Source organism: Neolamprologus multifasciatus, chromosome 5 (genome assembly GCF_963576455.1).
Source record: "Neolamprologus multifasciatus chromosome 5, fNeoMul1.2, whole genome shotgun sequence".
In the NCBI taxonomy this organism is placed as follows: Eukaryota; Metazoa; Chordata; class Actinopteri; order Cichliformes; family Cichlidae; genus Neolamprologus; species Neolamprologus multifasciatus.
Genome location: NC_140443.1, coordinates 30463669 through 30490912, shown reverse-complemented (window position 1 = coordinate 30490912; position 27244 = coordinate 30463669). Strand labels below are relative to the sequence as shown.

At 40.6% G+C, this 27244-nt stretch overlaps 1 protein-coding gene across 7 annotated transcripts in view; it reads left to right on the top strand.

Moving 5' to 3' along the window:
* The first annotated feature begins 1087 nt into the window (after positions 1-1087).
* LOC146519080 (semaphorin-3F-like) overlaps positions 1088-27244 on the top strand; it is a 62045-nt gene continuing 35888 nt past the window's right edge. For all 7 annotated transcript variants that reach the window (XM_085159265.1, XM_085159264.1, XM_085159263.1 and 4 more), the window contains exons 1-2: positions 1088-1542; positions 6956-7137. In XM_085159265.1, the coding sequence (XP_085015391.1) occupies positions 7020-7137 (118 nt within the window). In that variant the 5' untranslated portion in view covers positions 1088-1542; positions 6956-7019. The remainder of the gene's footprint in view (positions 1543-6955; positions 7138-27244) is intronic.

Genomic DNA, 27244 nt, shown 5'->3' with positions numbered 1-27244 from the left:
TTCATGTGATTTTCAAGTGACTCTGAGCCTCTTATGGGATTTCCAAAAAGAATCCTACCTCTCTGTGGGTTATGAAAACAGTTTTGTTTTTTGGCCATGTCCCTTGCCTACAGAGATTGTTATTCACTTTATGAATCTTTTAATTATGCAGTGCATCATATATGATAAAAACCCCAAATTCTTGCCAACTTTAGATGAACAAATCTTTATTTTAAACTGTTTAAATTTAATATTAAGAAACTCAGCCCCCTGAGTTCTTTTTGTGCCCAGTCTGTCACTTATCATCTTAATTACTGACAGATTCTGAAACAGGTGTTTCATAGTTTTTTCTTGAGCACTGCACAACTTCCCCAGTCTTGTATTTTCCTGTCCCATCTGTTTTTGAAGCATGAAACTGGCTCCAGCTTCGATGCATGTCTATTTTTTAAAGGCTGTTTTTTAACATTTGTCTTTTGAGTTAAATTTGAAATGATTTGAAAAGTATTGTTGTCTGATTTAGTTTTCTATTTTACACATCTGTTTCTGGTTGGTATACAGCCTTTGAATTGCCAGTTTGTGAACACTTTCGGCTGTCTCATTGTATGACGTATATCTATAAAAAGGACCCTAATCGTTATTTCCTACTTTGTTTTACAGATGAAAGGATAATTATTTAAAAAAAAGACTGATGACTTATTACACTGTCATAACACCACTGAAAGCCCATAGTTAACAAATAAAGACCGGCAGACAGTGGGAGCTGGCGCAGAATACTTTGTCTCTGTTAGTGCGTTAATCCTGATCTTGTTTAAATAAGGTGTGAACCCCTGATAAAATCGTCACAAGGGGATGATCCTAAAACTTTCTGCTTTGATCTCTGTGTAATAATAAATGTTCCACGATGAAATGGTGATACAAATACACTTTCAGTCAGCTACGCGAGACCAGAGCACAGTATAAAGTCTATTCTCTGACAGCATACTGTGGTATGATAAGGTAGTAAATCACGTCCCCCCCAGGCTGGCAGGCTCACTGATGGGCGGCTCGGCTTGTCGCTGCCCGCCCTGTGGGTGTGTTTAAGGCAAATGGGCCTCTGCATCCACCTGCTAGCGCCCTGCCTCTCTACAGTCAGGAGCGCCCAACTTTCCGACGGAGCACACGCTACGCGTCTGGACACCGCGGGGACTTTTCTTGTATCGAGCGGCTTTCCCCCCCCACGGGATGTTGATTGTAGTCGTGCGACGACAGCATCCAATCGACTCTCGGTCACGCACAAGGTTCAGTTAGGAACATTTTCTCCCTTTTTATTTTCGCGCAACTGTAATTTTTTCTCATTGTGTTCACTGACAACTCCGGGGCCAATAGACACGCAGTGCGCACAGGTACAAAGTGCCCCCACCCCACCTCCACCCCACTCCTGAACTGGGTTCGACCAGAAAGCCGCGCCGGGATTTTCTATTGTTATTACTGCTTTCAACTTGGAGAGAGAGAGAGTGATCGATCTGTTGGAATTGGTTTGTTCAATGACTTGCAAGGCTGAACTTATATCCGGAGACCCGTGAGGTAAGCCTGTATGGACTGTTCCTTTGTGATTATGTATCTATGTATTTATTTTAGACTTTATTTCCTTATTATGAATATCACGCAACATGTTACCTGCATACAGGATCGCGCTTTTTTTGTCAAATACTTTGTCAATACAAGGCACCACGCCTTACCGACTCTCTCATTTTCTTTTTGAAACAATGAAACAGAAACAGCAAATTAGGATCATTATTAACCCTCTGGTCTCTATCTGGCCATTTTTGGCCACTTTCTTTATTCGGTTTTCAACCATTTTTGTTCTGTTAATGCAAATGGAATGAAACTTTCCAAAGGTGTGCATTTTTTAAAAAATTTTTAATTTTCAACATTTCAACTTAATAATGTCAATAATATTCACTATACACCAATTTGTTCCTGTTTTACTGATCGTGGCCATTTTTGGCCAATTGAAACCCATTATAACCACCTTTTTTGATTCCTTGTTACTGGCAGTACTATAGCATGCAATTTAGGTAAAATTGCTTTCATTCTAAACTCAACACATGAAAATTGTAGTTTTTCATTTTTTCTACCACATGACATCCTTGGCCCATTTTCTGCCAAGCAAGCAATTTCATGTAATATTCTTGGTTTCCACTAGGTGGGGTTGATGGGTTACCACACTCCAATGGACCAATATAATGAAACAATTTTGACATAGGTTTGGTCTTAAGGATCTGATAGTTTGTGTTTGTGCATGACATTGCAGCACAAACATGTATTTGCAAGATAGACTGGAATAAATAATGACGCATCAAACATTACATAGGCTGCAGTGAATTCCTGTGGATGCAGGATATTGAGCTTTGAGGTTCCCAGTCAAACTTAGCTTTGAAGCACATGTGAAAAGCACTTTTACTCTTGTATTTTTCATAAAAAGAGACCATACCCAAAATATTAACTCTAGAAACAAAAACAAAAACAAAAAAAAACCCCAATCACAGGACATTTTGCACAGTTCAAACCTGCAGCTGCAGCGCAAACAACAACAAACACTGTTTGTAAACGTGTCCTGGAGTTTATGCAGGTGCAGACGTTGCTACTGCTGTAAGTCAACCTAACAGCTTCCAGACCATTTATTCTGGCAATATGGCAAGAAGGTGGGAGTGTCCCCCCCACCCCAAGAGGGACAAAGGGACCCCCTGATGATCCTCTAATCGCCTGAGCCAAGGTGTGAAACTGGGTGTGAACTCTGGCTGATTGGGAACCACACCCAGTTCAAAGCGTATAATATCTAAATTTGAATTATATTTTGGTTTTCATGACTAGGACTGGTGCTAATTTAAAAAATCAAGTCAATGAAAGTAGAAAAATGTTTTAATATATATGAATTTTATAGTATTTTGAAAACGTAAACATGGGTGGCCATTTTTGGCCACGAACAAAATGAGAGGGATTTTTTGTTTTTCTGTCACAGCACAAAAAACCAAAGATACATAAAACTCATTGATACTTTTAATTATTGCTATGCATCTAACCTCCATCATGGTTAGAAAATAAATCAGTTTGCATGTATTATTTAGGAAAAAAATGGGGATTTTATGCTTTTATCCCTTTATCCCTTTATCCCTTTGTAAATCATTAAAATTATGTAATTTAACTGGTATTTAAAGGGTTAAAAGTCTGGATTTGAATTAAATTTTGGTCTTGATGAACAGCACTGATACTAATCTAAAACATCAAGTCAATGAAAGTAGAAAAATGTTTTAATATATATGAATTTTATAGTATTTTGAAAACGTAAACATGGGTGGCCATTTTTGGCCACGAACAAAATGAGAGTTTTTTTTTTTTTTTCTGTCACAGCACAAAAAACCAAAGATACATAAAACTCATTGATACTTTTAATTATTGCTATGCATCTAACCTCCATCATGGTTAGAAAATAAATCAGTTTGCATGTATTATTTAGGAAAAAAATGGGGATTTTATGCTTTTATCCCTTTATCCCTTTATCCCTTTGTAAATCATTAAAATTATGTAATTTAACTGGTATTTAAAGGGTTAAAAGTCTGGATTTGAATTAAATTTTGGTCTTGATGAACAGCACTGATACTAATCTAAAACATCAAGTCAATGAAAGTAGAAAAATGTTTTAATATATATGAATTTTATAGTATTTTGAAAACGTAAACATGGGTGGCCATTTTTGGCCACGAACAAAATTAGAGGGATTTTTTTTTTTTTTTTTCTGTCACTGCACAAAAAACCAAAGATACATAAAACTCATTGATACTTTTAATTATTGCTATGCATCTAACCTCCATCATGGTTAGAAAATAAATCAGTTTGCATGTATTATTTAGGAAAAAAATGGGGATTTTATGCTTTTATCCCTTTGTAAATCATTAAAATTATGTAATTTAACTGTGATTTAAAGGGTTAAAAGTCAGGATTTGAATTAAATTTTGGTCTTGATGAACAGCGCTGATACTAATCTAAAAAAATCATGTCAAAAAAAGGGGAACTTTTTCTTAATATATATGAATTTTATAGCATTTTGTAAATGTAAACAGGGGGTGGCCATTTTTGGAAGTTTTTATGTTTTTCTGTCACTGCACAAAAAAACAAAGATGCATAAAACTCATTGATACTTTTAATTATTGTTATACATCTAACCTCCACCATGGTTAGAAAGTAAATCAGATGGCATGTTTTATTTGGAAAAAAATTGGGGTTTTGTGATTTTTTTCCATTTATGAGTTCCTAGGATTATTTGATTTAACTGGTATTTAAAGGGTTAAAATTATGAATTTGAATGAAATTTTGGTCTTGATGAACAGCACTGGTACTAATCTAAAAAATCATGTCAAAAAAAGTGGAAATATTTCTTAATATATATGAATTTTATAGCATTTTGTAAATGTAAACAGGGGGTGGCCATTTTTGGCCACGAACAAGCTGAGAGGAAGTTTTTATGTTTTTCTGTCACTGCACAAAAAAACAAAGATGTATAAAAGTCATTGATACTGTTAATTATTGCTATGCATCTAACCTCCATCATGGTTAGAAAGTAAATCAGATGGCATGTTTTATTTGGAAAAAAATTGGGGTTTTGTGATTTTTTCCATTTATGAGTTCCTAGGATTATGTGATCTAACTGGTATTTAAAGGGTTAAAATTATGAATTTGAATGAAATTTTGATTTTCATGAACAGCACTGGTACTAATCTAAAAAATCATGTCAAAAAAAGTGGGAATTTTTCTTAATATATATGAATTTTATAGCATTTTGTAAACGTAAACAAGGGGTGGCCATTTTTGGCCACGAACAAGCTGAGAGGAAGTTTTTATGTTTTTCTGTCACTGCACAAAAAAACAAAGATGTATAAAAGTCATTGATACTGTTAATTATTGCTATGCATCTAACCTCCATCATGGTTAGAAAGTAAATCAGATGGCATGTTTTATTTGGAAAAAAATTGGGGTTTTGTGATTTTTTCCATTTATGAGTTCCTAGGATTATGTGATCTAACTGGTATTTAAAGGGTTAAAATTATGAATTTGAATGAAATTTTGATTTTCATGAACAGCACTGGTACTAATCTAAAAAATCATGTCAAAAAAAGTGGGAATTTTTCTTAATATATATGAATTTTATAGCATTTTGTAAACGTAAACAAGGGGTGGCCATTTTTGGCCACGAACAAGCTGAAAGGGTAGTGATTTTTAACAAGGCCAGAGGATTAATTTCTTTTGATCGGAAAATCAATTCCAGCGCGATTCATTATCACTGTTTATTTAATAGCTGTGCAGTTTACCGTGCGCTCTAATACCGTACCAGACTGTTTACAGTTCTGTCGTCCATGTGTAGCCAAGACTGCCAGTCTGTTACACACATTTCAGCGTGTTTCAGCAACATTCAACATTTTTGCATGAAATTTGTTTTATTATTATTATTCATTGCCGAAGAACACATTCATACATGCACGTGAATGAAGTTGTATAGTGTTTTATTTATATTTACATACAATACAACACTGAGGAATTTCCCTGTGTCACGGTAACTGTGAAATGTTTTTTTAAAAAATGTTTTTAATCGGCAGCAAATGCAGATGGTTATTTTCTTGTCTGCTGGATTAAAGCAGCGCTGTAGCCACTGAGCCATGTCCATCCAGATTTTACTGGTTTCCGTCTGTAAGTTTTAATGATTGCGTTACATTTGTTCAACACATGTCAGTTAATAAACTGTGAAGAAGCTGAGCGCATTGACCTTTTCTTCTTTTAAGCTATTTGGACTAATATGATGTTCCCATGACTAGAAGGGTTTTTGTTTTTTTGTTTTTGTTTTTGTAAACTTTTGTATTAATATTTCATATCACTGTCTATGGCATACATATTTGTATTTTTTACTTCATGGTACGCTGTCTTTCGCAATCCTCGGTGTCCTCTGTGAGCGGTGCCTTGTTTGATTTCATGCGCTTGTGCGAAGGAGTTGGCCTCTCTCTTAGAATAAACAGCTGGATGGTTTACAAATTGTAAACAGCCGAGGTTTAAACAGCTGCTTTTACTCATAAATTCGCTTCAGTCAACCAGTCTGAAGACTGTTCTGCTCTGTTGAGGTCTCTGAAGGTGCTTTTGAGGTGGAAATTCGTCCAATGTTTGAAGTGTCGGTGGTTTGTGCGGAGAGGAGATACGCAGGCTGTAGGTGTCCAGTCAGTGAGCTCAGGGAGGCTTTATGGGAACAAAGGTGGAAAAGAAAAGTTTTGCAGGTAAAGAGGTAGCCTCATACACGAGTATTTCTTATGGTCAGTCACATATGTGTGAAACATCAGCTGCTTAAAGGTGTCTATACTTCATTAACAATTAATGTCACCACCTTTTTTTTTTAGTTGTTCAGCTTTGAGGCTGTCATTACTTGCAGGCCTTTTTTTAAATCAACAGCTAAGACCTGAGATGCATCAATCACAATGTTATTTTTGTGCTATTTTCCTTAAGTAAGTGTGAAGTGTGGTATAGCCTGGCATTAGGTGAACCCAGTAATTACAGCGTGGTGTCATGATGCAGGAATGCATTCTGGTTGCGTGTAGAGGAGCAGAAGAAAAGCTTCAGTGGAGTCAGCGCGATCCTGCCATTATTTTGTCGCGCTCTGAAAAACAAACATAATTTTTACCAAATGGAAGCAATGTGCAAGTCTCTAAAAGTCTGGCTCCTTTCCATTAGGACTCATCAGTTTAATGAAGCTCCCAGAAATCTGGGCGTAAACTCCGCACCTCGGTGCTGTGTCGCCCAAAACTCGCAGTGTGATGGGGCCCTTGGGAGATACAGATTTGACACGTCACATAAAATTATAAATGAAAAACAGGCTCACGGTGGCAGATTCTTTTTTGGTTTTAAGTGTAAAGTAGAGTCAGCATCTTCTCTTCTCACGTGTTTCTTTTTGTCCCTGCAGATTTAAAAAAACAAACAAAAACAAACAAAAAGCAGCCTTTGGAGCTACAGGAGGTTGGTCCACCATGCAGCTGGACGGTCTGTGGACGGTCCACACCCTCCTGGCACTGTGCGGCTTGGCTTTTGGGAACCAAGTGAGCAATGAGCCACTGGCCGCGCCCCGTGTCTTCATCTCTTTTAAAGGTGGGAACCTGAACTGCTCTCTTCTACCCTCATCTTCCCTCTTGCTTCTAATTCTTGGTTTACTCCTGGCTTTCCTGTGTTTTAGTCAGTGCTGGTTTTTCCTCTGCCATGAGTTTGCTCACCGGCTCACTGATGAAATGACAGTTGTGCAACTGGAGTGATTGTGGCTTTGATAAGTTCTTGAGGGTTTTTCAGAGGAAGAACTTAGAGCATCACCAGAGCAGCGCTGTGCAGACCACAAACAAATCATACAACTCATACGCACGCTGCCCCCTTTCCTCAGACCTCCAGGCATCATAATAACCACCAGATGCTCCCACTGGCCTGTATTGCACAAATACAAACACGGAGCAGATGCACATATTGAGAAATGTGTACGTCTCGCTCATTTTGAGAGCATATACATGATTATTGTTTTAGTTAATCAAATGCAGTGTCTTTATCTTCAATCTTCTTTAGTACCGAATCTCTAAATTGGAGCCACAAAGAGAGATGGGATAATAAGGAGCATGTAATAACTCCATAGCCATTATGTGATTATTCTCTGGTGAAGCAGATGCACTTTGGGAGGCAGGGGGAGGTTGTATTTGTGCGTTCCATCGGCCATACAGATTAGGTGAGATGGTCTTCCGGGTTCTCCGGGGTGCAGAGTGAGAGAGAGGGTATTACCAAGAGCAAATTGCCAGGATCAGCCAAGCAGAGCGACATCCCCGGGGCCTGTCCTGCTCGCAGATCAAGCCTTTGATTAGCATCCAGAGAAAAGCTCGGGGAGCAAGCGGCAGCTCCCCTGTTTGCTTTTGCTTTCTTCGTTTCCCAGCGCTCCCTGGTAGTACAAGTTGACTTAATTAAGTGGACTGGCACAGTTCATTGTCGAAGGCGTTTTCCTGCTTTAATCAAGTGGGATTTAACACACCAGTGAGCTCACATCCCGAGTTCAGCAGTTTTTTCATTTTCCAGATATCATCTTAGTCAAAGTGCTGTGTTGTTTTAGAGAGAACTGTGCAAATTGTTTGTGTGCGTGTGTGTGTTGTTGTTTTTTTTACTCTATAAGCTGTTCTGTGTCCAGTGAGCTTGTGTATAGGTTCATCTTTGGATGGCTGAACTTATATATTTGAAAGCGACAGACTACAGGCGCTGTTCTTTGGCTGACAAGGAAAAAGCTGGGCGCTGCTGCTTACCTGTGTATGTTTGCCTCTCTAGTCAATATGAATTTCACAGTCTACTGCTACTGCCTCTCTCAGAGGAATGCACCCCCCTCTCCATTCAATATTATGACTCCCTCTGCCTTAATTGCTTTTTGAGAGGGGCCTTGTAGTCCTTACCTTGGCAAGCTGGCTGCACTTCCCCTGATGCATCATGATGTGTAAAGTTTTTTGCTTGAGCTGTTTGGGAAGGCGGTTTGCCTCTGAGCGGCGGCATAAATGGAACACAGCTTGAAGACAAGTATGGGCAATATGCAGGTTTTTTATGGTGAGACTACAGGAGGGTATGAGTTAATTTTCAGGTCCCACTTCATAATTATTGATCATTATGCCAGTGAGTCACCCTGTGAAGAAAAATCTTAAATTGCAGCTATAAAGCTGCTTGTCTGTGCTGAACTAAACACATGTTTCAAACTGATTAACTTGGTAGCAGAGCAGCGAGGTTAAGAACCATGACCTCCGTCTGGGAGGCCCTCACTTCCCTATTAAAGCAGGTAGAGTAAATCATGGGACCTAATTGCTTTTGCCTTTCCTCCGTGTCGCGCGTGCAACTTTTATAGCAGGAAAACACGTTCGGCGATGCTAAAATAACCCTCTCAGTGTACTTAGAGGACACGGGAAGTTGAACAATGTATCTGCTCATATGCATTTGATAAAAGATTTGTGTTTGCAAAATCTAATGGATAAAAAGTCTAACGGATAAACTTTGCAAGTAGACTTTGTTCAGGCTTATCAGCTGAGGAGAAAGGGAAACTCTGGCTGAAGAAGCCTTCCTCACTTTAAACAGCAAAAAGCTGTAGTCAGTGTCAGATGAGCAAATTGGGGACAAAGCAAACCCATAACAACTAATCAAGTGACTTTTTTTTAAAAGTCAACTGGCATGATAGACTCATATCAGATAAGTAGCTTATTTATACAGTGAAAGTTTTATATTAAAATATCTTCCTGTTTGGGGACTGAATCAATTATAATTTCAATAACAGTTTTTAACACACAGTAATGCATGTTTTCTTCTGTTTTAATGATTTTAATGGAGACATGCATCCTGTGGAGATGAAAACCTGTCTATTGTAATAATCACTTTCTGGCATCTTTGAGCTAAGTTATCTTAAATAAAGCAACCAGTCTTTGTTTAACACCAGATACAGTGCAGTGATGGGCAGAATTGTGTATGTGCTTTACCCTTTTCTCTGAGACTCCCAAGTCACGCAAGATCTGAGTTTCAACAGATCTGAGTTTCAACAGATCTCAGAAAAAAAGAAAAAACGTAACTCTTAAAAACAGATCTTGCGTTTTTAAGAGTTACGTTTTTTCTTTTTTTTTAATCTTTTAAATGTTCTGCTTATATCACGCTGTGTTGCAGAAAACATGGCATTTTCTAAATGGGCAAAACACTCCAGGGGGAGGGAAAAAGTCATGCCGCTTCTGTTGGCCCACATTTCTGCTATAACATGTTTCAGTTCCTGCATAAAGTAGATCCAAATCTAAATCCATACTAATGGCTCTGCTATTCTGGGCACATGAACTTTAGCCTCATCTGGGCTGCTGTGAGTTCATACGCTTAAAATAATTGCAGAACATCACTTAGGCTGTGCTGTGTTCTTCAAATGCTTTAAATGCAGTTGTTGACATAACGGGCGTGACCGGTGATTACGAAAAAAAAGAGAGAAGAAGAAGCCTTTTAATGTAAAGTTTTTCTTAGTCTGCTTAATTGCTAAGGCAGACGGCAAACGTCAGCTCAGAACAAACAGAGGCACGGGGTCAAGAGTCTCCATGCAAATTTTCACTTTGAAAAGTCAGGCCAGCATAATCTACCGCTGAGGGTGGAGCCATGTCTTGCACCACAAAAGAGCACTTCAGAATTATCACCTTTTGGAAACAAGCTTCTCACACTTAACTTCAGCAATGCCACTCTGAGCCCGTCAGTGCAAGTAAAAAGTCCTTTAAATGCCATAACATCATCAGGATTACAGCACACTAGCCCCCACCTCCTCCCTCTGACTGCGCATGAGGCCAAAGCCACCGGGATGACGGCAGAATGTGGGTCAGCTCCGCTACAATAAACAGGCTCACCACAGGCAGTGCAGGTGGCAGTAAGAGAAAGCCACTCTGGCTCATCATTAAGCCGCATATTTCTCATCTGCACGCCCTCCTGTGAACGGCAAACAGCGGGCTACTATTTTTACCCCTCAGGAAAGTCTGTAGTCTATATTGGGTGAGAGTGCATGTGTGTTTTGGTGGGTGGGTGGCAGCGTAAAGGGTTAGAAACTTCCCTTTGGGGTTAAATGCCAGGCATTCTGGTATGTGTCAACCCGTGTTATGGGGTGGTTATGTTTCTGTTTAGCTTTTAATTCCATCAAGTAACAACAGATGAGGATCAAATCTGAAACTGTCATGCAAAAAGCAGCGTAGCAGGGAGGTAGCTGCTTCGATAAGTCAGTAGTTTGATATCGCTTCGACTCTGGGCTTGGCCTTTTACAGCCAGCCTGTCACTTGTCTAGTAAATGTTTAAACTGTTATTGCTGTTGTTCACACAACACATTCCCATGGTCACTTTCTTCTTTGGAGCTATAGATTAGTGGCCCGAATGAACCCAGGCTTATCGGCGTGCATGTTTGAGTCTGAAGCCTTAAGTGTTTATTCAGCATTGATTGTTTCAGTGACAAATGCAGTTTAAACCTTTGATCTTTTGTATTATTACTTGTGTATTTGCTGACTGTAATAACAACCTGCAGCTTCCCTTTCAGTTTCTTGATGCACGTCTGACTTGCTTCAAGCATATTGGTAGAATTTCACCCTTGCAGTAATATTGCAATGGTGCCCGACCGCATGCAGAAGCCACGAAACCACTGACCCTGTCGTCTGGGGCTGCTGCTGATGTTTTGCTGTGATCTCTAATTACTGTTTGCGAGGCCTGAGTCCATATAACCCCACGGCAGTAGAGTAATGACTGAAAAAGCACTGAAAACCACTATTACTTTGGCCACGTCCCAGACCTCAGCTTGTCTCCACAGCAGCTAAGCTCAGTTATATTTAGTGTAAAACTCTCTTCTCCCTCGGCAGCCACACAGAAGTCATTTGTGGCGCTGTGGTTAACCACTAAACGCAAACGGCCAAGTAGTGACGGTGGTTTAAGTGCAAGTGCAGCTTGGTCCGGAGCAACTTGCGCTCTGCTGCGATCCAGCTGTCAAAAGTGTCACTTAATTGTAACGTCCAACTTGGCCTGGAAACCATTGACTTTTAATTTAATGGAGTAGGTGTAGAGAAGAGTGTGTATATTAAAGCAAAATGAGGCTGAGCCCGAGCCCGGTGTTCCAGGAAACGGTGTTAATCCTCCGCTGCGATGTACATGACTTCAAAACATTTGTATTTGTAACGGCCGCTCCTTAAACTTTATGGGGAAAATTTGTCTCTCATTTATAATCACTGCTGAGGACTTTAGAATTCACACATTTGTTTTAATTTATGGACGTAACTTCGATAACTTCACGCGTGTGATGAAACACATTAAGTGGGGATTTGTGCTCAAGCAATTAAAAGCTGAGTTCATGTTAAAATGGGATGCAGCTCAGCCTGAAATCTATTTATCTCTCTGGCCAAGCTAATTTCTGAGCACAGCATGGTTTATTTTCACTTCATTGAACTTCATTTAAATCTTTTCAACAGTTGGCTTAAATGAAATGTGACTGCTGGTCTGCAGCAGTCCTCATCCAACTTTAGGCTTGAATGCTTGTCTGGTCACAGGTAATCAGTGAACGCTTCACAGCGGTATACGTCCAACGGCCTCAGACTGAGAGGTCAGACTCTGGGATCGATTATCTGTCTGTCTCTGCCCCCCTGCAACCTTAACTCTGCCCCCCATTTGGTGGATGACTGATGGTACCGTGATTACATTTTATTTCTGGACCACTGAGTCTATTGTTTTGATTGGAATGCACTGAAGATGAAAAATAACAGCATACTTTTCACTTAAAGCACAGCGTCATTAGAATTCGTGTCTGTGGATAATATTTTAATGTGATTCACAATGAATCAATATGTGTTGCAGGTTCTAATTATTCTTTTCTTCAAGTTTTACTCACATCCGTAATGAAAAGTAATGTAATCTGTAATGCATAATAGCTTTTAAATGTGCTAAGAATTTATCTTCATAAAGTTTTGCAATTGAATTTATTCATCTATTGGCCATAGACTGCAGTACTGCAGGACACAGTGCTCCTGCCACCATCACCCCTCTACTTGTCAGGTATATGTGTGGGACAGACGTGTGATATTCCCTGAAAAGATGAGTCTGTTGGCTCCTTTCAGCATGTTGCCCCTGAATCCAGCAGTAAGCTGATGCCCCGTCTCTATCGGTGCCAGTTTCCTTCTGCAAATAAACTCGCGTTCACAGTGTCATCTCATAGCCAACCGTTAGCTCTGTCTGAGCCTCCCACCCGGCGCTGATGCTGCGCCTCCTGGAATATGTGTTTTATCCTCTCACTGCCAATCGCTGTTAAATGCGCACAGGCTTTTCTTTATGATGGTCCATGAATTGACTCATTGTGTTTCAGTGTTATTGAATATAGCCGCTTGGCACCTCTGCTTGATTCTAATGCCATATGGCTGTGAGGTTGTAAAGAGTATCACATGCTGCTTGGGTGGTCCTAAGGTTTGATAAAAGAGGGAGTAGTATCATTGCTGGGATTCTCTTTCTTCAGCATATGGTTACTGGATGTAGTGTGTGTGTGTGCGCGCGTGCAGGTGTGTGTGTGCAGGTGTGTGTGTGTGCAGGTGCAGAGTTGTTAAGAGAGAACATTGTTCTTATGCTTCTGATGATTGTGGGCAACCACTGAAGGTGACAGCTGATCCCCCACGCGCCACTCCAACCAACAACCAGTTGTGCTGCCTGTCATTGAGTGTCCTTCCTGTTAAAAGGGGGATTTTTCATTCCCACTGTCATCAAGTGGTCATTCATTCAAAAAAATATCTCCAACATGCTGACTTTCAGTTCTACCAAATTCTATCTGTGACTTTCTGCACATATTTATACTGCACACCTGCACATATGGATAGTATGCATTCAATTGTTTTATAGTGTTGGTTGTGTGTGTGTGTATATATATATATATATATATATATATATATATATATATATATATATATGTGTGCTTCTTTTCATGTATGCCGAGAATTACCAAATTAAATTTCTTTACGTGTGAACATATAATCACAATAAAGGACTGTTCTTCTTCTTCTTTCAGTTAGTTGAATACATACATACATAATTTATTTTACAATAGGTCTGTATAATATGAATTAATTTAATGGAATCTGATCAAATTAAATTTACTTGATTGGTATGCAGTTTATGCGAAGCATATTTTCCAAACATATTGATTATTATTGTTTATTTATTATTATTATTTGAATAAATAAACTTTTGATTTTATATATTTCAGTTGCATTTTACTCTTAAAATTATTGCTTCATGTTTATGAGAATAAACAATATTGTTTTTAGGGTAGGGGTCTGATTGATAGGATCTTACAATATGAAGCACCTGGAAGTGACTGTTGTTGTGATTTGGTGCCATATAAACAAAGTTGAGTTGAACTGAATTAAAAATGGTTGCTGTAACCAATTAACAGTTTAGCTACTGGTCACATTGGGTAAAGAAAAGCCTGAACTAATTTTAGAAGCATGAACTGGTAAATAACTCCACTCTAACCATAACATATCAAAATAGCTGCCAAATAGTCTGTTAATTTCAGCTCAGCTCTAATCGAACTCTTATGCCTTAATGTCCTTTTTCCTTCTACTACTTAGCTAACTTTCTCTGGCATCAGAACTACAGTAAATGCACGGGGACTTGGGTGTTTTGGATTCCTGGCGTGTCAGCGGCGCTCTCTTTTTGCATCTGCAGTATGAGATCTGTCATATCGAGAGCGGGGCGTATGTGCTTTGGTCAGGGTTTCACCTGTGGAGCAGCCTTCTGAGTCAGGTTACGCGGTCTGTCAGTGACTCGCCAGTGAAACCGAGATGGTCTCTCAAAATGAATGAGGACCCAGTGTTGTCTCTCCATCTTGTCTTTCAAGGGCATGTTGCTACATCTAATGCCGCCACCCTGACTCTCCTCACAAGACTGAAAAATACCACCCAAACTGTCCAGATATGGTTGTAATTTTTTCTTTCTTTCCACCAGTATCTGTTGCACATATGTTTTCTATTTATGGAACTGTACACTCTTCCATTTTTTTATGAAATTGCCAAAATATACAGGTTTAGAGCACTAGAGATCTCAAATCGAGCAGAGGACGTGGTTATGTCACAGTATGGACAAATGTGTTGGAGTCATAAATTATTTTGGATGTTAAAACCAAGTAATGAGGTTAGATGATGTACTTTGTTAGTTCCTGTAATCACAACAAGCTGCCAGGGTAAGGTTTTACTGCCAACAGTAACCTAAAACTTCTCAAAGGAGAAAACCATCAGTCACCCTTTGTTGTCATTGTACTACATTTTCCTTTGTTGAGGAAACTGATAATAGATAATGATGTAGCATTCCCAGCCTTGACATCTTGGTAACCTGGTTGGTATCTAGCACACCTGCCAGTCTTCTAGGCTCGTCCTTTCCAGGTGGCATAATTAAGACTTCCTGTGGGACTTCATGTCTTTTCTCGCTTGTGAAAACAGGGCATTAGCGGAGACCGGATGAACAGGTTGAAGACTCAGACTAGCTTTGTCTTTGCACTGCTGCTGAGGCTGAACATTGTATATTCTTAGCACCAGTGTTTCTCTTGTGGCAGATTAAGGTGTCAGGGAGAATAATGGTCCAGACGGCTTACACAAGTTCTTGGATCCAGCTCAACCTGCGCCCAAGTTTCACAAAAGGTTTACGGTTTCGAATTTGGCATTGTGTGTTTTCCTTTAGGAAAATGTAACTCAAGAGAAACATGGTAAAAAAGACAGGAAGCTGTACACAGAGGTGTGGGAGTAAGATAATGAGATGGGTAAAATGAATTCAGTGGTTGCCCAGGTGAATGACACCTGCTTTGAAGTGCTTCTTTGTCTTGTCATCTGGCAGATGGATGACTTGATCCCTATCATGGTCTAATACTCACCAATTTCTGTTATCTTAGATCATCAGACAGAGAATTGTCGTTGCTTTTTGAGACTTGAAACTGTGGATGGTATTCAGGTTTGAGTCATTTATCTGCTCCTGAACACTTCCCTTGAAGCCAGCCTGTCAAAGCACTCTTTTCATTGCAGCTCATCCAGAACACTGAACCACCTTGTCTTCAACCTCTGCAAATTCACCCCGCCACCCCCAACACCAACCCCCTACCGGGGCTGTATGTAGACGTTCATATCATATTCAAAGCACGGTTCTGCCATACCAGCTTTTGAAGGTAACAGTCCCTTTCTTCTCCTGCCTTGTACCTCCTGGTCTGTGACTTTATTCCTGCACACCACCCCAAACTTCCCCGGGGTAAGCTGCAAAAAGACACTTGGCTCGCTTTTTGCTGCAAACAGCCAAATCATCACTTGTTCGCTCTTGTTCCTTACTTAAGGCTTCCGAATGGTTACCTCACTCTAGCCTAAACAGTAAAGTCAGTCCATGTCTGTAGTTGCAGGCTTTTAACGTTATCTCTTCACGAGGTATCTCATATCACCCTCATATCAAGACGCTAAGTAAACAGGAGTTGTTCAGGAAGGTCAAGTGGGAGGGGGTGACCCAGACACGGGAGGTCAAGGCCACTGTCACCTTCTGATCTACAACCTCAACATTATTTCTCACCCTCTGACGCTGGGGGGTAGTGTTTCAGATGCCTCTTGCAGACTTGGAACTCCTAAGATGAGCTCTTTTTTCGTCCCTGCAGTAAATCCACCATAGCTGAGATGGTGCAATGGTTTCAATGAGGCCCCAAATTGCTCCCGATGGTCAGGCCGCTACCTTTCATAGCAGCTCTCTGTGTGTGAGGTCGGTCCAAGTACTCGAGCACTTTGGACAATCATAGGTTTACTATGTACAGTATGAAATGATTTGTTTTACAACTAAAAGATACTGTAGACCATTTATTTAAGTAGAAGCACTGATAGCACGCAGTTAGTGCTCAGGTAAAGTATGTATAGTAACCATGATAAGGTAAAAAATATTTTAAGTATTAAAAGTGATTGCAAATCGATTATTGTTACTCATTTCTTTGACTTTGGGCCAGCATTTTACTCTTGGAATTAGCTGAAGTGGAACAGATTTTTAAAAAAACAGCGTATTTTGAGATTTTTGTGTGTTTTGCATGTAAATTAAATAATCTGAAAAGCACCTAGTAGCACAAGCTGTCATATAAAATCTACTGGAATGAAAATAATGTTTATTTCTGATATGCTGTGAAAGTGGAAGTAGCTCAAATTCCAACTTAAGAACAAACCATAAAGTTTGCAAATATATTTAAAGGTGGCTACTTTTCACCAATTTAATTTTCTAACAATACGGTATATTTACATTTGATCATATGAGGATTAGTTAGACTGTTCAACAAGCAAGCGGCTACTTTCTGAGTAAAGTTTTAAATAAAGTGTTTACATTTGGCTCCCACTTAATCTTTGTCATAATAATCTTGACGGAGATTAATGCTGAAAAAAGGGTTTTGCAAACATTAGGTCATGTTGGTGAAGCTGACGTAATCGCTGCCATGTAGTTTAAGTCATAACACAGAGTTTTTAAAGTGCGGTGTACAAGAAGAGCATACATCCATAAATATCTTTTTCAGCTGAAGCCCCGGCTCCATTCATGATGTATCAGTGCAGTTGGCTGCAGTGAAGAAACTGGATTATTTCTGCTGCGCAGTGACTTTTTATTGGAGTTTCAGAAAATTTAAAAAAAGTGATAGTAAGTAAATCCATTTGACCTCTTCAGATTCGCATTTAGTGACAAACAAATGTTCATTATCAATCACCAGTCACCCATACTGCTAGGACAAAGTAGAGAAAGTCGTCTGTGAGATTGGAGTGCAGAACACAGAAACTGTGCGCTATTCAGCTCACAAACTGCAGTCAGCAGTTCACCTCCCGCCTAAAACCTTTCACCATGTTTAGACCCTGCTTCCCACCTCTTCATCCGATCACTGATGAGGTCATACATTATTCCACGTCGGTAAGGGGAAATGAGGCCGTTTGGAAGACACACTGAAGAGTTTAACCCATAAGAGCACTCGGGCATAATACAATGCATGCACTTTGATGTCTTTGTTGTGGTGTGGTTTTGAAATGCTGATTTGGAGATTTCTCTTTTGCATGTTGGTGGAGTAGGTGTTAATTGCAGAGTGTGGGGACGGACTCTTGATCCCACCCATTGAGGATGGGCTGGGGCAGGCAGTGACCCCCTGATAGGCTTGTTTTTTTGTAAATGTCCCCCCTGCGGTGTTGTGTCCTCTTGATTGGTGAGGGAGATGAAAAAGGGGGGACCCTGGCATGCAAGTCCCCTTGTTGTTGTTGTTGTTTGGCGTCGCCCACACACTCTTCCCCCTGTGAAGGTCCTATAGCTGCAGGGGTGTTTGTGTAGGTTTGCCTCTTATTCATAGAAGTTCATTCACATTCTGGGAGACCTGGGGGTGGACGTCAAACTGGCATCAGGCCTTTTTTGTCAATGAATGCCGCACACAGGATCCCCGCAGGCCTTTTACCGTGCTTCCTATAGGATTCCTCAGTCCGGGTCCGAGGAGCACCGCTGTGGCGCTCCAAAGGGAGGACAGCAATTTAGAGTGGAGGTGAAAAATGAGGTCCTCAGATGGGAAAATGAAAATCAACAAGAGGAAAAGAGACTGTTTACATCCTGCACTCCACCTGGCACGCTGCCAGACCAACAGTGGGAGATGTGTTGCAGTAGAAAAGCAGAGAGGATTATGAGTAGTAAGGGAAATATTTGTGAAACTATTTGGTAATGCCCTGGTGTTGCTAACTTTGTTCTGTCATCCTTTTCTTTGATTCTCTCGGTGAGATGTACATGCTCATGAGCTCTCCAAGCCTCTTATTGTTTTGTAAATCTTCAGATGAAAGAGCGTGGTGTTACTGTGTGTTCTAAGTCCCTGTTTGACTTCTTAACTCAGTTGCTTGTTTTCCTGCTTAGCCCTTCAATGGTGGGTTAATGAATACTTTATTGCCACTTTACTGTGTGGATCTTAGTGGCCGTATTTAATTTCTCCCCCCTCGAGGGACGTCCTGTGGCGTTTCCCAGAGTTTCGGCGCAGCCTACTTTGCATTTCTTTTCTGCGAGAAGACAAACGGGCCTAGAGTCCAAGATGAAGCGCTCTGACAGAGGGAGGCCGGGACAGAGAAAAGGGGATGAGAGGAAGAGAGGCAGGCACAGAGTGAGCTAGGATTTCACTCCCACTTCTTTCCCTCCGAGCTCTGGATCAGTCCAAAGTTCCTCTCATGGGCTACAGTGTGGATCAGGTTTTACCCCCGCTTGTCTTCTACCTTCCCAAGTTTTGACATGCTTATGTTTTATCTTTCAGGGTGGAATTAAAAGAAGCACAGTAAGGCTGCACAGTCAAGAATAGAGTTGCAGAAAGTTTGATGGATGAGCTCTCCAGGATAGACACAGAAAAAACATAAACACAGAAAACCCAGTCAGTAATCACACACCATGGGATGTGTCCATATTTTGTCATTTAACTGGAGTTGAGCTTCAGTGGTGTGGATTCAGGGAGCAGTGAATGCATTTCTGTGTCACTGTAGTTGTATTACCTCTAGAGAAAAAAGACAAAGCTCTCAGGTCCACCTCAGGTGGGTCACCACTGATATCATAACCCACCTTGAAAGTGTTTCTTCTCTTCACTCAAAACGCTGTCAGACACATCTCAGTAATCCTGCTCAACTGTGATGAGTGTTTGCTGTTTTAAAGCCTGTAATTAAGTCAGTTAACCTCCCCTTTGTTCCAAGAGGTTCCAGAGAGAGAGGTTCCAGGGGGTCCAGGCGCCCTTCTCTGTCACATGCTGAACCCCGTGGTGAGCGATGGGTTTTTAATGGAGGCCTCCCAGCACAAAACCAACCTGAGGGAATATTTAAAAGATTGGCACAAAACAAAAAAGCGCAGGAATGAATAAACAGCCCCTTCCTGTCCCCGTAAATTTGGAAGCCTTCTTTTTCCAAAGGTAATTGATCGGAACAAATTAGCAGCGGAAAGATAAACTATGGCTAGGTGAGATGCTGGACTTCTGGTGATACGCTCTGGTCATAATTAACTGTTGCGTTGAGGCCCGTGGTAAAGCTCGCCCCTGTGTTTGCCGTATTAGCAGTAGTGCTGGACTCTGTGGAGACGATCTGTAAATCTACTCTACGTTCAAGCAAAGTGTTTGAGTTGTTTTAGGGGATGCAGTTTGTTTCCACAAAAGTATTACGCCAGAAATAAGAAAAAAAGTTGCGTTTGCTTAGACTGGCAATGATGTGGGAGGCACTTGTTGCACATGTGCTATTGTGGTGGTTGTGGTCATCAGTTTGGATATAGGCTATTGTAGTTGCACCTCATATTGCACCTTAAAAAAATCCGTAGTGGCATCAGAGACTAAAATCGCAGTCAGAAGTAATTACACCATGACTCAGTTTATTATGATTTGCATGGTTAAGGGAAAAGCAGGAGTGTCTTTTGGCTAAAACTAAGACAACAGAACATGAAAGCTCAGTGAAATAAAATCAACAGAAGATGATAAAACCTGGGATATTTAAATTATACCTAGTTTAAGTTGCACATTATCGGCTTTCCATTCTCTTTCTATTCTTGCCAAAGAAACTTGCAAAATCTAACAACCAAGTTACGTCAAGTTCTGAAACAGCTTTTAACACGCAGACACCAGAGTTGCTGATAGATGCAGCGATGAGTCTTTTCACAGCTCAAGCCTACCTCTGCCTCTGTATCGTTCCAGGTTTAACACATCCACACTTCTTTCTCTTAGCAGTGTGCTTCAGCTGCTCGGCAACGCCTCTCGAGATGTCAAGAAAATTCACTTTCATGAATTAATCAGACGGGAAGTCTGAGCGAGCTCTGAAAAGAGCTGTCATGACCCCAAACAATCACTGACACACCTGATACTTTAACTGTCACCTGGGTTTCCTCTCCTTTTTAATTCTCCTTTATGAGCCGTGCCTTCATTGTGAAGGATGCTTTCATGTGCTGTTAAATGTCTGTTGATATGCCTGCAGACATTTTGTCCTTTTGTCGTTAGGGCTTCACACACAAGGTCTGCTGTTAACATTCTCTAATAATGTCATCTAAATTAGGGCTGTTCGATATAACGATATATATCGGATGTCTATCGTTTCATTTTACGCTATCGTTTGTTTCGTGGTGTCGCAAAATAAACTGTTTACGGCAATATTTTTTCGTCGTTTTGATGGTCACTGTAGTGGCTATATTAATTTCTTAAAGTTCTCTCTTTCTCTTATATTTAATATAACCACACTACGGACGGACAAGCGCCTGTTTTTATGTGTTGTCGTTAGCAACAACGACGGTAACACCATCCCGTGTCCGCTTGTTTATGTTCCACATAAACCTTTCACAATAAAGCTCAAGATCCTGTTGAGACTTTTCAAAATAAACTGAATCACGTGAAAGAGCAGATTATTTACGGATGTGAAGTCAAAAAGAGCCGACAGGTGCTAAAAAATAAACCCTAGACTCAAACGTTAGAACAGGCTTTTCCCCGCAGCACGCTGTGTAATAAATACAAAGAAAGAAAACGGCGGCCGTTACAACTTATCTCTAAAAATGTATAGTTTCATGCATCTGTTAAAACACTCGACTCCAGCTACATGACGCGCAGCTGGAGACAAGTCGAGCTGCCCGAGATTCACAGAATTTACAGAAAATGTTACATTTTTGTGATTTATATCGTTATCGGGACGATAGATGTCTTAATATCGGGATATGACATTTTGGTCATATCGCACAGCCCTAATCTAAATGTTTTCCAATAGAGATGTAAGTTACCAAACTGTGCCACTAAACCTTTATAATGTTCATATCTTTAATGTGGCTCAAAATATATTTTGATAAATTAGGTTTGGCGAGAGGTGGATGTTATGAAAAGAAGTGTGCCTGTGAAATAGGCTTTTTAGTAAAGCTTCCATCTGCAGCCTTGGTTCTCAATCTGACTCTTGCTTGTTTTGATTTAAAAAGGGCCTTGAGGTTTATTGTGAGAAATAACATCTGACAAAATAAGGTATGCTCATTTCTGCAACCTAGACAAGGTTAAGGGTCAGATAACTGATAGATGGATATTTCTGTAAGTTTCCAAGTCTTTCACTCAATTTCAATCAATTCAGTTTTATTTACAGGGCGTGAAATTTAAAACAACAGTCACCTTCTCCCCCATGAGCAAGCACATTGTGACAGTGGGAAGGAAAAAAATCCCTTTTGAGAAGAAGAAGCCTCCAGCAGGACCGGGGGCAGCTTTACCAGAGTTGTATGCTTTAACTAGAATCCTTATATCTATTATAGTATTTTTGAAAATGGAGATTTTCCGTTTTCGTTTTAAAAAATAATCCCATCCACACGTAAATGCAGGAATGAAGGAAAACACTGCTAGGAACATGCCAAAGCAACAGGTGGCGATATATTCCTAACCGTGTAGAAATGTTGGCCAATCAGAAGTCTAGAAGCCTCGGTGGGAAATAGTAAACAAGGATGGGGCATAGAAGCAGAACTGAGTCGTATATGTGGAGGGACAGTAACTGTGTGTGTATATGTAAGCATTTAAACACTGCAGAGAGTACAATTAACAGTAATAGTATTGTAGAAATTCATTTCACCGAAACAATAACGTGGCGCACAGTGTGACGTCAAAAAAGGCGCACACCTTTGATGCTGCGTTTTCTCCGTTTTTCTCGTCCACACGTAAATGCAAAAACTGAGTTTTCGAAATTATCCACCCTGGCAGGCGTTTTTAGAAATCTCAGTTTTCAGTGACCGAAAGAGCCGTTTTTGTGTGGACGAAAGGTTCAAATGCATAGAAAAATCTACATTTTCAAAAATACCGGGTATGTGTGGACGTAGCCTCAGTTTTAGAGCAATTACAGCAGCTGACCTGCTGATCTGAAACAAGTCTGTTTGGTTGTCGTTTATCTAGAAGTTGAATGTTTTTCAAATATAAACTGAGCGTTATGCGTAATAATTTTCACATAATATTGTTTCATGTTTTCTTACTTAAAGAAAACCTTCTTGAGAAGGTTTAAGAAGCACTGATAAATGCAAAATAATCTAACTGCCCTTTTTTCATGTGTATGTCAAACATGCATAATTTGTTTTATACGGGTTAAAATCCGGCACGACCCTTTAATGCTGATGTACACTAATTAATCTCCCACTACTCCCAGCGGTGATACACTGCAGTTAACTGCACATTATTCCCAAATATTTTCTCTGCAGTGAACTCTCCCTGGCTGAGATACAAGCAATACATCTTGGATGAATACTCCACATTCTCAAGATAAACTTGCCCGGGGAAGCAGATTACTCTGCTCATATAGAGGTTCCGCAAGAGCTCTGTTTTGACTTGTCTGGCTTAATTGCTGCGTCAATTAAAATGTTTTTCAGAAACACTGTGTGAGCTGGGCAAGGGCCAGGAGAATTGCTAGAGGCTCCGGCTTGTTCACAGCTGTGCGTTGCCTGCAGTGTTGATGAAGGGAGAGGAAGTGAGGCTGAGTTGCCGGGGAGCTCAAGCGGTTAGCAGCCAAACAAAGGCATAAGGTGCGCGCTCCTGCCCGCAGTAAACAACGAGCGCTGTTATCAAAATGTAAACACAAACATTTGGATGTAGTTAGGCTTTATAGCGAAAGAAATAGACTAAAAAGTCACCTAAATGCAAAAAGCATCAGTTGCAGCCTTATGATTGAAATGATGTTAAATTATCACCATGGCGCTCTGCGAGTTTATTATTAAGAGTGGAGCCAATGACAACATAGGATATTAACAGGATTAAAATTGGAGCTGAATCTTGTTCTCTTTGGCGATGTGTAATATATTAATGTGGTCTCCTTTGGGACATGAAGGACGTGACCCACGATGGGCTTTGTACGAAATTAACGGTTAATTGCCGGGTGCTACAGGGCCACAGATGACTGTGAGAACAAGGCCGCTTTCCTGCACAGATATGCCGGCTGAGAGCATCCTCCCGTGAAGAACAACAGCATCAGGACATGTAACATGAACCAAAAATGACACGAGTGACGTAGTGCTCCAGCTATCACGTTAATCATGTTGAGCAATGAAGGAAGTCAGAATACATTATTAAAGAGCGACAAAGTTTGTGTACGGGGGAAGTTAAGCTGGATGGATGGACTGCGTTACAGTCTTGGCCCATCCATCCAAGACTTGTTTTTTTAAGCTTGGCCGAGCTCCTTCCTAACCTTAACCACATGTCTGGAACCTTTAAGAAGCAGTCGCTTCAATCCATAAAAAGGATGTTTACCTGAACCTCAGCAAGACAAAAGAAGTGCCACCTTAAGGAACAACTGTCTAGGGTTCTAAGAAGCGTAGTAATATCAGTGTCTGTGTTACAGAACTAACAAGCTTTCAGATAAAAACCTTCAAGTCGAAGACCCATCACTCAAACTAATTCCTGAATTCACAAACGCTGAACCTCCAAAACAGGAGCTCTCAAACTCAGTAAAGGTGAATGGTGCCTCAAACAGGAATCAGCTGTTGCTAGCTACACATGTCGCGGTTACACTGGGCCCCTAAATGTTTTCCAACTACCATAATTTATTTTTCTCATTTTCTTATTCCAGTGATTATTCGCCCATTATTTGTGTCTGTTTCGCAGCAATCCCGTGAAAGCCTTCCCACTCGGCTTCCTCCTCTCTGCTTTTCTTGTCTTTACCATCTAGGAATTCACTCTCAACAGTGCAGTATTTTAGCCACTTTGCAATCCATACCTCCGACCTCTCCTGTAGCTTATTACCTACTGCCAAGACTGTTCAAGAGGACGACTGCGGGGTCACAGAACAGGATATCCTGCATGTCAGTCAAACGTCAAGGCTGTCAGGTGTCTCCGATTTTAAACCCAAATCGGGGAAAGCCTGACTGGTCATTAAAAATCTCCCAGGGAGGGTGAGTTTTGAGTTTTGCCAAAGCTCAGTATACTTCCACAGCTGTCAAGGTGTCTGTATGTCTGCTGCGTTGTGGAGATGTCACCTCAGGCACTATTCAGTCAAGTAAGAGAGAAACAGGCTTCCTCTGGATTAATGAGGAAGGGATATAATAATGTTGGGATATAGATGAGTTGAAATGTGACCGGCTCTTCTTTTCTGTGTTGTTTCAGACTTCACTGTACTCTCCCAGGTGTGTTTCCCAATGCGTATCCCATATATGGGACTGATATCCAGACTTTTTCCTGAATGAAAAGAAATTTTGATTAAATAAACTTCCACAACCTCAGGATATAAAATGATTATAAAAGAAATGTATTCTCATGTTCAAGAGACCCCAAAAGGAGTATAATATGGAAAATAAAATCCTGCTCCAGTTTTTATCTGATGCCGTACAGTATGAGATTTATAAGTTTCAGATTTTTTTTTTGTCAATTTTGCAATCTCAGTGGTATTGGCCCATAGGGAGTACAGGCAAAGGGAGCGTGCTAAGGAGCATGTATAGCAGTACAGTGAACTTGTTTGCTCCATTTAGACCATTCATTCACTCTTCTCCTCCCCTCCCGCCTACTCCCTGCTGATTTCTGCTGTCATGCCAGCCTCAAAAGTTATAAATCACTGTGGATTCTGCAGCCTTTTCATGGGTTTGTGTAGGGGAGTCCCTTTTGTAAGCTTCAGATGTTTGGGGTCAAAGCCAGGCTATCAACTAAAGCAACCAAAAGAATTGTTGATGTGTGAAGTGCGAGTTTGTAATCGAAACGATAAAGGAAGTCCTATAGGGACTGTATATCATCCCACTCAACAAACACAACAAAGGGTATTTGAGGGATTGTGGACTTCTCAAATGAGGAGGGGGGTGTCTTCAGAAACAACACTTTTCACATTCTACACTTTTCTTCCTCCCGGTTGTGGTGCGGGGCTGCAAGAGCGCAAAAGTGCCGACCTCTGAGTGCACTCAGGCTCTCGGAGAGATTGCAGCCCTGTCAGAGAACACGATGCCGCCCCATTAACTGAGATAAGGCAGGTAGGGATTGAGAGGCTGAGATCAATGAGTCATTATGGGGAGTGCAGAGGATTCGAGGCCCAAGTGGGATGGTTACATTCATGGCTTAGCAGTAGGACGGCCCAGCATTCCCATAACCACTTCCTACCAATCCGTGGAGTGACCATCAGGGTAGGAAAACCCTGCAGGATTTTCTCTGGATTAACCGTTGAGTCCATGTCAAATATTCTATCCAAGAATAATGAGGCAGGGCACAACCTTTTCACCTGACACATTTTCATATCTCCAGAGCAACACATTTATGGATTCTGCTGTTCTGTGAAAATGCTTCACGGTCTCAGGTCTTTGTTCACGTGAAGAAGATTTAGCTCTTAAAGTAAGACAAAATATCGTACATCCATTTTTCTCCAACTGAGTGTAACTCTTATAAAATCCTGGAGGTTAATTAAAGTCAAAATGAGCTCAGTTTGAACATTTGGTTTGTTTTCCGTGTTCTATTGTGAATAAAATTTGGGTTTGTGAGATTTGTGAATCTTTTTTTTAATTAAAAATTTTCACAGCAACACAGCAAAGTTTTTTCTGAATTGGGGTTGTAAAAAACAACAAAAACAAAACAAAAAAACAACATTATCTATCTCACTTGTGGTTTTATTATGTTGATAGTTGCGGCAAAGCCTCAGAAAGAAGTATTTTTTTTAAGAAATATGTTGGTGCAGTTTAGTGCGTTTTGGTTTGTGGTGTGATCCCATTTTTGTGTTTTTCCACTACCCATTTTAAATGCCCACTCTTACCTGAGGCACAGTGCTGACAGTCCTCTGTGTTACTCTCTGACTACATTTTGGCTGATATTGATCAAACTTGAAAGGGGAGCCCTTAAGTGAATGTGTAAAAAGTCCTGGTAATCAATGATTGACAGTTGGCATTTCCCCTCATCAAGGTCACCTTGCCAATTTCAGCGTGTGGAAGAGCTGCAGGACAATCAAGAGATGTGAGAAAGAGAGGCTGTTTTGTCTCTTCAGATTTGGCTTTACCAGAGGGAGGTCGAGCGCAGAGCACGACTTTCAATCACAGAAGTACTTCAGCTGCGAGAGCTCGGTAGACCACAACTTAAAGGAGAAAAGGGAATATCGATCTTTGTGCCACTAGCATATCTGCACTCCGCTAGACATGTAATGCTGCTGGGATGGACTTTTTCAGTCTGCAATTACAGCTACAGCTAATTCACCTGGGACACCACAGGTTTTTTTTTTGGTTTTCTTTGCAGTTCAGTTCAGTCAGAATCTATAAAACACACTTTCTTGGTGTGTATTTCTCACCCATTTGATTATTGTACTATACACCTATTGCTGAAATGAAGATGTATAGCCATGTAGTCAGGGCTTAGCCAAGACAACCTGTGGACTTGAATTTCGCCCCCTGAAGTTTCTACATGTGATTTTTAAACCTGGTTGCACCTGAAGTCATTAAATATATTTTGACAAGCACGTTTCATGTAGCATGTGTAAATAAAAGCTCGTTTCTAAACGAAGTCCTGCTGGGCTGGAAGCGAAACGTAAGACCACTCAAGTTCACAGCTTATTAGCTCCTTATTACAGGTCATATACTGGTAGAGTTATGCTCATAACATCCCAGCTCTTTAGATTAATTCTGTTTGGCTGGGAATGTGAGAAAAAACAGGAGAAGGCTCCCCTGATTTAGAAAGCATGTTTCCTGAGTTCGGAAAGAAATGAAGTGTTTATGGTGGGGCAAAAAGAGGCCGCACTGAGGGGGGGTT